Source organism: Misgurnus anguillicaudatus, chromosome 3 (genome assembly GCF_027580225.2).
Source record: "Misgurnus anguillicaudatus chromosome 3, ASM2758022v2, whole genome shotgun sequence".
NCBI classification, from domain to species: Eukaryota; Metazoa; Chordata; class Actinopteri; order Cypriniformes; family Cobitidae; genus Misgurnus; species Misgurnus anguillicaudatus.
In genome coordinates, this window is record NC_073339.2 from 25,546,212 (window position 1) to 25,562,713 (window position 16,502).

Here is a 16,502-nt window from a genome sequence, read left to right on the forward strand (position 1 = left end):
GTTTGAGGTTCTTCCCTCAGGCCGGAGATTCAGAGTATAGGACTAAGAACTCTTTTATTCCAATTGCAACCTTCTTGTTCAATTTGCAATATTCTTTGACCTAGATTGAGTGGTAGTGTAATAGTTTTGAATTGCTGTTTGTGTGGTTTATTGTGAGTATTTTGTGGTATTGTTTGTTGTATGTTTACCTGGCTGTAAGACAAGTTTCCCCTAGGGGACAATAAAGTGAAACTGAACTGAACTCTGTCTTTTTCTTACTGATCTGTAAATCCTCATGTTCGATTTGCAAATATTTTGTAAAAAAATAAACCCCCTATCATATGAAAATAACATTGCTAGTATTTTTAAGATTTCACAAAAAGTCCGGCACTTATTTGGGTTTAAAAATATCCCAAAAAAATTTTTTTTGAGAATACATAACCTGTGATTCAAAACGGTAATCTTGTAATAATGGTTTTAATTCCAGTGGTACGGTTGGATTTCTGCGGGAAATTCGAGCACATGTTTGCGTCATTACGTCTTTCTGCACACATAATGAAGGAGACCCGGCTAGTAGGTTTGAGGATGATGGAGGTGGATATTTATAGCATTTTCTCACAGCACTTGGTGAACATCTGCAGTGCTTAGTTATATTAAAAAGCTGTTTTCAGATGCCCATCGACTGATTGGTAAGCTTCTGTTTTTAAGTATGTTTTAATGCGTGTGTTTCTGTAAACACGTATAAACTGACTGGCATCGCGTCACGTGCAAACAACAGCGCAATGTATGGAACCATATTACAGCACACACTTAAATATTCTGTAATGCATCCTTACTATCAAGATAACATAATAGCGAATGTAATACCGTGTCTACTGCACGACATGTAGATAAATACACGCCACATGAGTAACACGTCCTTGTTTGTATAAACAATACATACGCGGACGCGTGTAATTTACCCGCGTGACGTGTAATAAGAATAATACATGACAGCATATATAAATAAATAAAAATTACTTCAGGAATATCATCTTCCTCCAGTCAATCTTCCATTCCATTTCCCACTGGGATAAAGTATTCAACTAAGATGAACGCTTCTTTACGTTTCCTCATTGTCCAGACATAACTGAAGATCTTACTCACGTGTGTATATAAAGTTTATCATCCAAATATGCAGTATTTAGTATTTAAATTGGATTAAAAGATCAGATAATGAAGTTAGCCAGGATGACAGTATCCACAGGGCTCGGTAATTGACAGATTGATTCTCCCTAATACATTGTGTTCATCTGCGCTGTTTCATGCCGATGTACAACCCACGTAAAGTTGATTATTCCGCGAATAGCTGCAATTGCAGATTTCGAACAGAGACTGTGACAAAGAGGAAAAAGGCTGGACTGCAGCTTTAATTTAATTAGGATTTAACGTCATAATCTTTCGGTTGTCTATCATTAAAAAAAATTAAATGAGCATCTCTAGACCATCTATCAAACAAAAACTAATCCATGCAGTTATTAAATGTCTTCTGGGTAAAGCGGTGGGATTTTATAAGGAAACATGTTTATTTCAAACTTTATATTGAGGTCAGGTGAAAATGGATGCTTTTTGTCAGCCTTCTGCCTGATCTCAACTCTCTCATGAACATGCATGCTGCTGTAGTTTATGGCATTTTTAATATAAATGTATTTTTAAAAAAGAACATTGCTTCATCTCAGAAGACAATAATAAAATGTATTAGTTTTTGAGGATGGATATGCTTTTAACAAATTAACAAAACAATTTGTGAATTTCAATTCAATTTTATTTATATAGCGCTTTTCACAATTGGTGATTGTTTCAAAGCAGCTTAACATTAATAGAAGCAGTGGAAAGCACAGAAAAACGACATATAGCACAACATAATACACGATAGCACAAGCAGCTAAATTTGCTGCGGCTATGAATCAACATTATAAGCGTGCGTATTGCTAATGTAACGTAAAGAAGAGGGTGCTAAGTTAAGCCCAAGAAGGCTGCCTCCCCGGGTTGAAAAACCCCCTAGGAGAAAAAAAACCCCAGGCTCAGCCGGGGAAGTAAAAAAAAGTCCTAGGAGGGAAAAACCCTTGGGAGATATATTTATATATACATACACACATACACACACATGTACATATACGTATTGAAGATACAACGTCATCCCAGTGACAGACTCTGCACAGTTTGGTTTAGGGAGAACGAGAAAAATGCACGGGACGGCGAATGTTTTTGGAAATGGATGCAGTGACACCCTTTTAAGGACTGAAGTCCCGCCCCCGACTAGTGGGCTTAACACCACAAATCTATACCCACTGAGCTTTATTGAAATCCGGACGAGCAAGGGAGTAAAGGGGAGACGGGGACGTGACTGCGCCAGCCATCTCCCTGATGCCTGTCTGGGCTTCACAGTACTCCCCTACTCGACTCAGAAACCTCAGGAGGAGGGCCGAGCAAGTGATAACATAATGCCATACATAACTTTCAATCACTCCTCTGCGCTTGGCAATTAATGGCCCGATTCAGGGTTTTATTGGTCTAGTTTTGAAGTTTTGGCCTTGTATTGTGGTTTGTATGTGCACAGAGTAGCGTTTCTTTTCCTTATATGTAGCCTTTTCTATTTTATACGTGACATTTGTTTTTGAAAGTTTATGCCCGGCTCATGGTTTGCTGCACATATGTAAACGAGTAAGGAGAGATTAAACATTTTTCTTAAGAATATTAATAGCATTTACCATGGTTTGAAGTGTTGACGAAAATGAGGATTTAGTTTATTTATTTATTAGGTTGTACAAGCTTTCTATTGTGAGATGAGTACCATTACTAAAACAATTATGTGAATGCCTTGTTAAAGAGAAAAGTTTTAAGTCTAGATTTAAAGGTATCTATTGTGTCTGATTCTCGGACAACGGTTGGTAAATCATTCCAGAGCTTAGGGGCTAAGTAGGAAAAGGATCTTCCACCTTTAGACACTTTTGATATTTTAGGGATAACTAAGAGACCAGAATTTTGCGAACGCAGTGCATGTGATGGATTGTATTCTGATAGTAATTCTCTAAGATATGAGGGTGCTAGGCCATTTAAGGCTTTGTAGGTGATAAGTGATATTTTAAATTGTATGCTATAATGAACTGGTAGCCAGTGTAAAGATGCCAGAATTGGACTTATGTGGTCATACTTCTTAGATCGAGTAAGCACTCTTGCAGAAGCGTTTTGAACTAGCTGCAGCTTGTTTACCTGATTTGCATGGCATTCCCCAAGTAGCGAGTTACAATAGTCTATTCTAGAGGTCATAAAAGCATGGATAAGCTTCTCTGCGTCAGATGTAGACAGTATATGGCGTTTTTTTTGAGATATTTCTAAGATGGAAGAATGCTGTGCGGCAGACGTTGCCGAAATGACTATCGAAGGATAAGTTGCTGTCGAACATCACACCTAAGTTCCTAACCGAGGAAGATGGCACCACAGTGCAGCCATCTATGTGCAACTTGTAATCTGACATATTATGTTTGTAGCGATTCGGTTCAATAATAAGCATCTCTGTCTTATTGGAATTGAGCTTAAGAAAGTTATGTGCCATCCAGTCACTAACATCGCTAATGCAGTCTGTTAGCTTAGAAAACGTGTGAGTTTCGCTGGGATGTGAGGAGATGTAAAGCTGGGTATCATCCGCATAGCAGTGAAAACTTATGTTATGTTTCCTGATAATGTCTCCTAGGGGTAACATATATAACGAGAACAGGATAGGACCTAAAACTGATCCCTGCGGTACACCATATTTAACCAGGGAGTGATATGACTCTTCCTCATTTACATAAACAAAGTGATAGCGATTGGTTAGATATGACCTAAACCAGGCTAACGCCTGACCACTGATACCAACATAGTTTTCTAGTCTATTGAGTAAGATTGTGTGATCTATTGTGTCAAAGGCTGCGCTAAGGTCTAGTAATATAAGGATTGAGATTTCACCACGATCGGATGTTAACAGGAGGTCATTTGTAACTCTAAGCAGCGCTGTCTCTGTGCTATGGTGGGGCCTGAATCTTGATTGGAACTTTTCATACGTACTATTATTTGTCAAGAATGTGCGTAACTGGCTTGCCACTACCTTTTCTAATATTTTCGAAAGAAAAGGGAGATTTGAGATTGGTCTAAAGTAGGGATGGGTACCGAAACCCGGTATTATACTGGCCCAGGGGCTAAATTATGAAAGACCGTAGTATCAGTAAGATCTGACACTATCGGTTCTGCTTTCGGTCCTGGAGAAAAAAAATAAAAATAAATGTACTATGTATTCTTGCTTAATAATGTTTTCGTGCACATTTTATCTCACCAAACATTTCTAATTTGCGATTAAGATGTTTGTCTGTGAGATCTGCTAGATCTCTCATGCGCGCCGCGGAGGCTGTCTGTCTGTCAAACACAACAACAACAATGAGCGCGGCACACGCATAACAGCACCAAAACTACCGCTTAATACAAAGAGTGACGATGGCGGATAGAGCAAAACATTCAAAAGTGTGGTTATACTTCACTAGAGTTGATGCAGACAACGCTCGTTGTCATACTGGTAAGTGCAACAAGATGTTTGCATGTAAGGGCGGAAACACAAGCAATCTGTCAAAGCATCTTTCAAAAGTGTATTACGTGCAGAAAGAAGCTGTGTCCCAATTCAAGGGCTGCGACCTTCTAAGCATACAACCTTTAAATGGGAGCACTCTGTCTTTCAAGGTGGCAGCCTCAGAAGTCCGCGAAGAGAACTGAAATGAGTCTAACCCTCGGAGGACCTATAATTTGCGTCACCTGTTGCACGCGCCCACCGCGCCTGTCAGCAGGACACAGCGGAGACGTTTCTGACTTATTTAAATAAATATGAAATCAGAAAAATATTGATTTATTTTAGAAAATATGACACGTTGATGTAGATTAAACTATTCAACAGTATATAAAATTAATCAACCTTAGAAATACGCAACATAAACAGAATAATATTAACACAAGTCACAGCCTCAAGTCGCGCTGCTGTGACGCAATAGGTCTTAAAATACGTCCTTAGAAGGTCGCAGCCTGCAAAATTTTTCGACTGCCTAGCTTGCTCATCTCTGGTGGTTGCGGCATCAACGTCAGGCATGTATGCTAAAATCATGTTGAATCAACATTGTTCACGTCATTTAAAATAAATGTACAATCTTGAAATTCTGTTGATTTCTTTTGGGAGAAATGTTGAACGTTATGCATTCAACATATTTTCTACTTCTTTTTAAAATCCCAAATAAAGAAAAATCAGCATGTAAACATTTATTTAGCCTAAATATCCTATTTAGAGTATTTTTTCTGCAGCTTTCACGCTGGTGCATTAACAAATATATGTATAAAAGTGATGGCTGCTTGGGTAGTTACTGTTCCCTAATAGCCGTAATTTTGTTAGAAAAGAAGTTCATGAAATCGTTACTATTGTGTTGACGTTTACTATTGGTTTCTGTTTGTTCTTTGTTTCTTGTCAGTTTGCAACTGTGCAAAAGAGAAAACGATGGTTATGATTTTCTTTAATAAACGTACTGAGATAGGTAGATCTGGCCGTTTTTATAGCCTGTCTGTAGTGTTTAACACTCTCTTATCATGCTGCACGCCATACCTCTAACTTTGTGCTTCTATAATTTCTTTCCATTTTTCTAGCTGCCTTTTTATGAGCTGCGGTGTGATGGTCATACCATGGAGCTGGCATTTTTTCTTTGATTTTCTTTTTTCGAATGGGAGCAACGGCCTCCAGTGTGTTAGAACAGACATTGTTCAGGTTTTCTATTACAGTGTCTAGATCGTCACAGTTATCTGCTACATGTTTCATTTGGGACAGGTCTGGAAGAGTGCTAATAAAGCTATCTTTAGTGGTGGAAATTATTGTTCTGGCTAGTCGGTAGCATGTTGTGGATTGAGTGATCCTATCTAGAAGTACAGTGTATGACACAAGGTAATGGTCAGAAACTGCATCACTCTGAGGTGATATTTACAAGAATTACAAACTTCAGCTCATTACTGGGCTTTAGCTCTTATTGTCAGGTCTATATCTAATCTGTCCCTTATGTTCTCTGCAGGTGGATAGTGGTTATAACTCTCATTCAGTGTGCACCACCAGCTTAATGGACACCCTCAGTTCAGACAGCCAGAGTAAGGAAATTCTGAACACGCACACTGCTGACGAAGGTCTATTTTACCCTAAATACACTAAACCAAAGGTAATATCACAAACTAAAGATCACATTAAGAAAAATTTTTAAATTATGTTGTTCACATTAGCTCATTCTTCTTATATTTAACTCTTTCCCCGCCAGCGTTTTTATTTTTAATAATTTGCCAGCCAGCGCCAGCAGTTTTCATGATTTTTACACAAGTTTAATGCCTTCCAGAAAATTTTCTTCTTTAAATATATAAACAAACAATATATCAAATGAAAGAACGGAGCCTCTGCTTTCAAACAAAAAATTTTTTTATCCTACCTTATTTGGTTCTTTCTTTATCACCTCTCAAAATATGGATAGGTTTCTTCAAAAACACCCAATTTTGAGCAAAAAGCTGAGATAATTCCATTTTTGTGAAGGACTTTTGATAGAGATCAGATGCAGAGCGATCTTTAAAACATACACAGAGTTCTTTCTCTTTTACGTGAGGTGCTACTTCCGGGTTGTATAAGTTGCGGAAGTGGATAATAGCGGTATTGCGGAAAGCCGGAAATTCTCGACATTGGCAGGGAAGCGTTTTCTCTTAATTGACAAGTTATGTCGTCAATGGCGGCGAAAGAGTTAAAATACTGTTGACTTATTATAGACATTAAATTCTGTAAATTTTAATGTACAAAAATACACTGTATTCAGTTGGTAAATGTATATGTTGGATATGGACTACAAACAAGCATTTTTAAATTAAGTTGTCAAAAATGTTTTGTTCTACAGTTCTTTCCACCGCAGTGAGCATAAAGTACAAATCAGGCACTTTGCACATTTTTTTATCCTAAAACTCTGGTGGAGACATGTAAAATACATCAATCAAGCTGTAAAATACTTGTCATCTCAGAGGAAGTTTTAGAAAATAGTAGTATTCTTGTGTTTGAGCCTTGTTCAAGTTTTTTTTATATAAAATTGAACTATTTAGAGAATTATGTATTTCTTTCTTTAGAAATCTTGCATTAGAATGTCAGTCTTTCTATTTTTTGCATGGTTTTATGTATTGGAAAAGTTAATTGGGATATGTAAAGTGGACATGGCAATTTCCTATAGCTTATTTTAAGTGTATTTTATAGTCTTATTTATGAATTTATTCAGAACCACTAATGAGCGTATAAAGATGTCACAGTCAATGCAGCTAAACATACGGTATGATGCCATGTATATCTGAATTGTAATAAAGTGTCTTGATAAAAATTGGGACAGTATTATTGATCAGCAATGTTTGTTAAAGGTGCAATTTGTAAGATATTTGCAGTAAAATCTCCAAAAACCACTAGGCCAGTGTTATATATTTTGTCCAGCTGATTACTATCAATATCTGTAATGTTTTCAACTACTTGTAAATCGTGAGAAAATTTCCATTCAAAACATTGACACGGGGCAGTGCAGTCTCCTGTCAATGACGTTAATATCCATGTGACCCTTTGTCACCACCTTTACTGACGTAAACCACATGACAACACTGGTCGACCTCGAAAAAATAAAATGGCGGCCAAGGAAGCGGCTGGAGCACAAATTTAGTGAAAATAAACGTATATTTTCACTTTTTAAGCATTTTAATTACATTTCTAGCGAGAAATTAGTATTGTAGTTTTCAAATATGTGATTAGTTATCACAAAGGCGCTCTCTGTTTATATTTCAAACACGCTGCCTTTGAAGTGCGTCGGAAAGCCTTTCTCTGAGCGGCCTTCAGGCCTCCGAGGCCGAAGTCATTTCCTCATGAGGCAGCGAGGCAAGTCCTCACTGCCTTGAGTTTTCGGACGCAGCCAGTGTTGTGGACAAATGCGGAACTATGCGCTTGCATATGGACTTATGGATATCTCTGTACCGTCTGCCGCTGGTTGTGTCAGCTCCTGTAAGCGTACGGGCCAACCAAATGACCCAAGAAGAGTTTGGAACAAAACGAGGGAGGATCAATTTGTTGTTGCATTATCTGGATGGAGAGAGCTTCACGACAGCATTTAACTACACCGAGATTCTGATCCTGCTTGTGTTTTACGCGATGGGTGAGTTGTTTTGATTTGTAACCCTTCAAAAAACGTATGCTATTATATTGATCTCAACATTAGTGTGTAGATTGTAATCAGCGCGTCTTCCCGCGGACGATATGCACATCAAAAGGTATTGTACAGCAATATAAATGGTCATTTTAAGACACTTCACAATAAGATTTGTAATGTCAATACATTATGTGAAAAATCATTGTAAATTGTAAGTTGAAACTTAATTCTGAGCTGTGTTTACCATCGAATTTGGACTAATACTGTAATATCAATATGACTAACAATTTCGTTTTGAACATCACATATAAACTTACATAATGAAATAAACGATGTCATCAAACGCAACATTTATAAGACTTGATTACCTTATCCATCAACGTGATTTCTCGTTCTCGTCTGATTGATGGCTAAAGTTAAAGACTACAAATCCCATAATTCCACGCTGCTTCAGAGCGTCAGTAAACAACATCATTGTTTTTGTTTGATCTGGCGCCATCTTTCGGCGCATAAATACAAATTGTATCTTTAAGCTTGCGGTTTCTTATGATTCAGCATAAAATGTACACTCACATTTTATATAATTATACCTCAGAGGCGGCCATAGCTATGTTTCAACCGTTTCAACTGAAACAGGCCCCGCCCTAAAGGAGGGCCCCAGCCCGGCCCAAGAATGTTTGAACAGGGGGCTATGATTCCTGCACGGGGGAGCTCACAGTGTCACTGCCAGTGGATGTTAAGCAATCACATATCTTTCATTTTAAATCAATTCATTTCTGCTCTTTATTTTCTCTCGGACGTTCATACGCGCTTTAGCCTATAGAATTCGGATTATTAATATGAAATGAATGTATTTTATAAAAAAAGTAGAACTGCATTTATATTTATTATGTCATTTAAATTATTTTCATTTTTATTTAAGTCAATTCTTTCATTTTTATAAATCAATGTAGAATCGTTTACAGCAGCATCACGGTGCTTCATAAAAACTCTCAGAAAACGTGCACATGTGGATAATTCTAGAGGTTTAATTATTCTTTAGCATTGGGATCACTAGATGAGAGCTTAATAGCCTTATTTTTGTGAAAACCGACATTTCTTAATTGTGTTACCTGTCGTAGTTAGCCCGTGCGCATTCATTCCGACAAATTTTGCGTCACAAATGGAGAGAATATCAGTTGGAAGTTTTCATCGCTATGCCCTATTTATTCCCTGCGAATATCAGAGCTGTGCAGAGAGTTGCGCAATTGTGTCTCATTGCATGACTGTGACCGCTAAAATACACTTGGTGAATAGAGCAATGAAAACATTGTCATTTTAATTTGATCTGGAGTGAAATTTTAAGTGGCTCCCTTCCCGAAGTGCCCTTCAAGGGCGCAAAAACGCAGTTTTGAATTCGACCATACTCTCTCTCATCAAGCTTAGCTGTGCAAGTGCGATTCTAGGTTTTTAATAATAGTTTTTTTAGGGGCTGATTTCAATGAATTTTTTAAAAAATAACATGATTGGATTTTATGTTAACCTTAATGCAGTATTTAATTGTATTAAAAAATGTGTGTATAACATCTGTGTGCATTTACTGACTGCCTTTAATATATTTTGTGCATGAATGCATTTTCCTCTAAGGCAACATCCACACAATGTTCCATTAAATTAACATAATGACCAACAACTTTAGATAAATAAGGGGTAATTTTTTTTTTACTGTGGCTTGGAAATCTTTTTTTGTTTTGCTCCCGCATAACAGTACACTGTAAAAAAATCTGTAAAAAAACCGGTAAATTTCTGGCAGCAAAGTTGCCAGAGGAATTCCGTCAAATTACAGTAAAAAAAGTTTTTTCATAATTACATACAAAAACCGTAAAAATACAGAGAATCTTTTACAGTCCTAATTCATTAAATTACAGAATATTACTGTTAATAATTGTTATAAAACTGTAGAAAAACAGATAAATTATGTGAAAATACATGAAAAACAACTACTTTTCAGGTTAATCCCTGTAAAAAATACGGCTTTTATTAGGTTACCTTATTAAGTTGCTCTGTATTTATACAGTAATATTCTTTTAAAATACAGTTTATCTTTTTAAAATAACTAAAAAGACCTGTATAAAAACGTAGCAAGTATGTGGAAATACATGAAAAACAACTACTTTTCAGGTTAATCTCTGTAAATGTACGGCTTTTAATAGTTATTTTATTAAGTTGCTCTGTATTTATACAGTAATATTCTTTTAAAATAACTAAAAAGACCTGTATAAAAACGTAATAAGTATGTGGAAATACATGAAAAACAACTACTTTTCAGGTTAATCTCTGTAAATGTACGGCTTTTAATAGTTATTTTATTAAGTTGCTCTGTATTTATACAGTAATATTCTTTTAAAATAACTAAAAAGGCCTGTATAAAAACGTAATAAGTATGTGAAAATACATGAAAAACAACTTTTCAGGTTAATCTCTGTAAATGTACGGCTTTTAATAGTTACTTTATTAAGTTGCTCTGTCTTTATACAGTAATATTTTTTTAAATACAGTTTATCTTTGTAATATAACTAAATCGGCCAAACATATCGGCCATCGGCTGCCCTGATTTCTAAATATCGGCATCGGCCAGAGAAAAAGCCATATCGGTCGAGTCAACCTCTATTTCTTTTCCACTAAAGAAAGAAAAGACATGGACATCTTGGATGGCATTGGTGAGTAAATGATCAAGAAATGTTCATTTTGAGGTGAACTAATCCTTTAATAAAGGCCTTCTGAAGCAAAGAGAAGTAAAATAATCAACCCAGTCTCACGGCATTTCGTGATTTGGTCACGTAATTTAATCTATTTATTCGTGGCAGGAACACATTTATTTCGTTATTTTCGTAATTCCAGGACGTTTTTTTAAACTAATGAAAAACAACTACTTTTCAGGTTAATCTCTGTAAATGTACGGCTTTTAATAGTTATTTTATTAAGTTGCTCTGTATTTATACAGTAATATTCTTTTAAAATAACTAAAAAGACCTGTATAAAAACGTAATAAGTATGTGGAAATACATGAAAAACAACTACTTTTCAGGTTAATCTCTGTAAATGTACGGCTTTTAATAGTTATTTTATTAAGTTGCTCTGTATTTATACAGTAATATTCTTTTAAAATAACTAAAAAGGCCTGTATAAAAATGTAATAAGTATGTGAAAATACATGAAAAACAACTTTTCAGGTTAATCTCTGTAAATGTACGGCTTTTAATAGTTACTTTATTAAGTTGCTCTGTCTTTATACAGTAATATTTTTTTAAATACAGTTTATCTTTGTAATATAACTAAATCGGCCAAACATATCGGCCATCGGCTGCCCTGATTTCTAAATATCGGCATCGGCCAGAGAAAAAGTCATATCGGTCGAGTCAACCTCTATTTCTTTTCCACTAAAGAAAGAAAAGACATGGACATCTTGGATGGCATTGGTGAGTAAATGATCAAGAAATGTTCATTTTGAGGTGAACTAATCCTTTAATAAAGGCCTTCTGAAGCAAAGAGAAGTAAAATAATCAACCCAGTCTCACGGCATTTCGTGATTTGGTCACGTAATTTAATCTATTTATTCGTGGCAGGAACACATTTATTTCGTTATTTTCGTAATTCCAGGACGTTTTTTTAAACTAATGAAAAACAACTACTTTTCAGGTTAATCTCTGTAAATGTACGGCTTTTAATAGTTATTTTATTAAGTTGCTCTGTATTTATACAGTAATATTCTTTTAAAATAACTAAAAATACCTGTATAAAAACGTAATAAGTATGTGAAAATACATGAAAAACAACTTTTCAGGTTAATCTCTGTAAATGTACGGCTTTTAATAGTTACTTTATTAAGTTGCTCTGTCTTTATACAGTAATATTTTTTTAAACACAGTTTATCTTTGTAAAATAACTAAATCGGCCAAACATATCGGCCATCGGCTGCCCTGATTTCTAAATATCGGCATCGGCCAGAGAAAAAGCCATATCGGTCGAGTCAACCTCTATTTCTTTTCCACTAAAGAAAGAAAAGACATGGACATCTTGGATGGCATTGGTGAGTAAATGATCAAGAAATGTTCATTTTGAGGTGAACTAATCCTTTAATAAAGGCCTTCTGAAGCAAAGAGAAGTAAAATAATCAACCCAGTCTCACGGCATTTCGTGATTTGGTCACGTAATTTAATCTATTTATTCGTGGCAGGAACACATTTATTTCGTTATTTTCGTAATTCCAGCACGTTTTTTTAAACTAATGTATTTCAATTGGATGCATCTTTCGTGCATATAGCACGATTTTTTCTGCCCTACGGAAGCTGTTTAATCAACATTTATTCACAAGATCTTATCAAGACTGCAATACATAAGAATAAATAGGAATCGGCAACAATAAACGATCTATGCCAGCGCAAGTCAATATTTATCTGGTCATTTTCAACCTGTTTTTAATGTTAAAAGTCCCTCCTCGCAGTCAACAGCGGTTTCCGGTGAGTTCAAAAAAGGTTCAACTGCAGGTTCAATAGCATTCAGCGGTGAGTTTAACAACACTCAAATGTGGGTAAAATAACATTCAGAAAGGAGTTTTATTAAGTGTTCAACTGCATGTAGACAACATTCAGAGGTGAGTTTAACAACGCTCCACGGCGCGTGAGATTAAGTATTTTAAGCGTTTTCTTATCATGTAGTGCTTTATTAGACGTGATGCATGCTGGGTGATAAATCATTTTTATCAAATGATCGTTGATGTTAATAAATATAGATCTAAATATACATTTTACTTGTGTTCGATTTATTAATAAGTTGTTTGATTATTAATTTGTTTATTTAAAATCCAGTAATAACTGTGACGTCATCGAATGAGACGAAGGTCCATGGCGATTTCAACTCGGTAAGTTGAGATGAAGATAGTTCTTACATTTAAATTACACAGCATAAAATTTTTTTAATCGTGACAATAAGTTGTGTTTGGAACATTATAATCTATACGGTAGCAATCTTAGGATGGTAAATAATAGAAGTCATTAAAAATATCTTTGTTGCAACACATATGCAGTAGGCTAATAGCAAAATAAGCTAATTAAATTCATTCTGTTGCAAATAAGGTAACTAATCATGCAAGATTCAGGGAAATGCAAGATTTCAGTAGTGATATGTTACCTATATTATACTAGCTCGCAACTATTAAGCCAATTTTAGCCAACATGATCAGACGAAGAACAGTGTTGCCAGATTGGTTTGTTTTCCAGCCCAGTAATTATTTAAAATCCACACAAAATTATACAATAAATGGTCAGATATGATCTATAATAAAACAATACAACTTAATTCATAACAGCACCATTATTGGGAATCATGTTTTAATATGAAATTATGAATAATTTAATTGCTTTTTCAGAGATTACATGGGAGCCTACAATTTACATTGCAACTGTAAAATTATTTTCCATTTCTGCCCAAACCCTTTTTATTGCACATAGTAGCCTACAACCCAAAACCAACCAAATGGGTGGAAAACTTCCCGTTTGACAAGACTGATGAAGAACACTGGTGAAAATGTAATGTGTATTATTCTGAAAAGTTTTTTTTTCTCTCTCTCATCAGGTCCTTCAAATTTGCTTGCTCTTTATCTTCTACAATACACACACACGCGCACACACACAATAAAGACACTTTTAAGAGCCATGTCTGTCTTTTTAACCTGTCTGTGCTCTAGTGTAGTGTACTTCTTGGTCTCTCTGTAGATCCCTATCTAATTCTCTTTTAGTATGCTTACCTTTGTATTTGTTTTGTCTGGTCATCTTTGTCTATCTGTTTGTATTTGTGCATATTTTTGTCAAGTCATGACAAGGCCCATATCTGGCCCTGTCCTTCTTGCCAGACTCCAAATCAGGTAAGCAGGAAAACTTTCCATGTCTGCTTTGCAAGCTTGTCCACAAAAAAAAGTCAGGTCACTGGATAGCCAGTGGTGGAAATCTGTCCTTAAAAGCAGAAATGCTGGGCGTATAATTAATTCTGCCTGTATTGCAGTAAGTGAAAGTGTTCATATTTTAAATGAAGTGCACATGTTTTTCACATAATATAAGACTAGCACTAGGGATGCACCGATACCACTTTTTTGGAATATGAGTACGAGTATAAGTACTTGCATTTCAGTACTTGCCAATAGTACAGAGTACTTAATAAAAAAACATGATTTAAAGTTACAGGTAACAGATTTAGTCATATAATTTAACAAAAAAACAAGGGACTAGTTTTCCAGTTTGTTGTAAACTCTGCCTCTTTGGACAACACGAGGCATTAACCCCTTACACACCGCTCAAACATAGACATTTCTCAGCCGTGATATCGATCCCCGGTATTGGGGGACTTTTAACAAGTACTTTAGAAAATGTGGTATCGAGGCCGATACCAGTATTGGTATCGGTGCATCCCTAAACAATATGGTCTGGCTTTTACAAACATAGGCTTATTTCATACATGGAAGAATCCATATTTACCTAAATTGTGTTAAAGAGTATCAATAAGTTGTGTTCGCTGTCAAGTATTAAGAAAGTTATGATGTCAATGGTAGAATGAGTCTGGAATTAACCATTGATTGTATCCACCTTATTTTTGATGTAAATGTTTGTGCCGCCATCTTTAAGCTCCTTTGTGTTAAGACTTCCAGTGAGCCACTAAAGCTAATGGCATCGTATTGCAAGGGACACGAGTGTGCTGTCTTTTAATGTTTATTATGAAATTCAGGAAGACGGGTATAATTTTTACAGCTAGGGGTTGCCATAATAGCTAAAACAAACACAGTAAATCTCTACAAAACATAATATGTTGTATGTGGCGCACATGCACTCATGATCTTTATCCACACATCTATCCAGTAAAACCTTTCATAGTGCTAGTGAACAATAAATACAATAATTGTTCAAAAACAACTTCGAAAATAAGGTGGATACAGTTCAAAAGTCGTATGTTTTATAAAATAATCTTTTATGGTTACAGCTCATTTACTTTATCATTTCAGGTGCGAAAACTTGAGACTGTCGGATACAAGTCAATTGTATTTACTGGGAAACGGGATAAAAAGGACCTGCCGGAGAGCCTCGCCGTGGAGTGGCCGTGGAGCTGCTGGAGAGCATCGTCATGGAACGGCCGGAGAATCTCAACAAGGAGTCTGAGGCTGTATTTGTACTAAGGGCGTTTTCACATCTGTATTCGGTTCATTTGGTCCGGACCAAAAGCAAAAAATGATACATTGTAACTTTTTTAGCAGATTTGGTTCCATTTCACACCACACTGATTGCTCTGATCCGCACCAATTGAAACGAACCAAAATTCTGTCATGTGATAAGATCAACATCACTCATTGGCCACATGTATTTGAACGTATTTCCTAAACGGCTTCACGATTGGTCAGAATCAACGTGCGGCAAATTCCAACGGAACCCCCGGAAGTAAACAAAAGAAGGATAATACAGCAGACACCATGGACAGACGGCTGCGCGCTGTAATTATGTCTCTGTGGTTGTCATACATAGTTTGTATACAGCACTCTAGACAAACTGTTCATTTTCAGAATGAATCGCGGATGCGGCTTGAAAACAATGGTTTAATGCACTACAAACGGCTAAGACAAATAATTTCCGAGGCTCCGCCCGCACCTCCTCGGAACTGCAGGTATGTCCGCGATTTGTCATTGTGCTAATATTGCTAATAGAAACGGTCAACAAACACTTCCTCATCCGATAATGCACTGCGCAGTTGACTACGGCAGCTGGTTTAGTCCAAAATGCGCAGTACTTTTGCAGTTAGGTCAGTTTTATCTCGGATCGTGTTCTCACCACAAACGAACCGCTCTAGAGTTCGTTTGAAAGCGTACCGAGACCACCTCTGCAAGCTGGTCTCGGTCCGCTTGTTTGGTCCGCTTTTGGTGCGCACCAGAGTTCGATTGCTGCATTCTCACCTGCCCAAACGAACTGCACCAACTGAGCAATCGAACTCTGGTACGATTCAATCGAACTAAACAAGGCAGGTGTGAAAACCCCCTAAATCTTGTTCCTCTGTCCTCTAGACTCCCTCCAATCTCTCTTGCTCCTACTACTTTTACAACTATTTTCCTCCACTTTCTTCCCCACCTCCTCTGACATGCTCACTGCCACGTCTTTGCCACAGAGAAAGAGGAATACAAAGACATCTACCTCTTCAAACTATACCATGGCTGTTTCTCTATAATTTCCATCTGTCTCTTCCATTCCTAACTCTCAGGAGGGGCCACTG

At 36.5% G+C, this 16,502-nt stretch overlaps 1 protein-coding gene and 1 long non-coding RNA gene across 4 annotated transcripts in view; one reads left to right on the top strand and one right to left on the bottom strand.

The window, feature by feature from the left end:
- The window catches only part of bora (bora aurora kinase A activator), a 119,013-nt gene extending 105,926 nt beyond the window's left edge, over positions 1–13,087 (top strand). Inside the window, exons 9-11 of one of the 3 annotated variants that reach the window (XM_073863565.1) lie at positions 6,090–6,230; positions 6,945–6,962; positions 6,995–7,412. In XM_073863565.1, coding sequence (XP_073719666.1) covers positions 6,090–6,230; positions 6,945–6,962 — 159 coding nt within the window. In that variant the 3' untranslated portion in view covers positions 6,995–7,412. Of the gene's footprint in view, positions 1–6,089; positions 6,231–6,944; positions 7,413–13,066 lie in introns of those variants that run through there. The other 2 variants (XM_073863564.1, XM_073863567.1) reach the window with 2 other exon arrangements.
- Positions 1–16,502, bottom strand: part of LOC141361906 (uncharacterized) — a 593,959-nt gene that overhangs the window by 213,335 nt on the left and 364,122 nt on the right. The window lies entirely within an intron of this gene.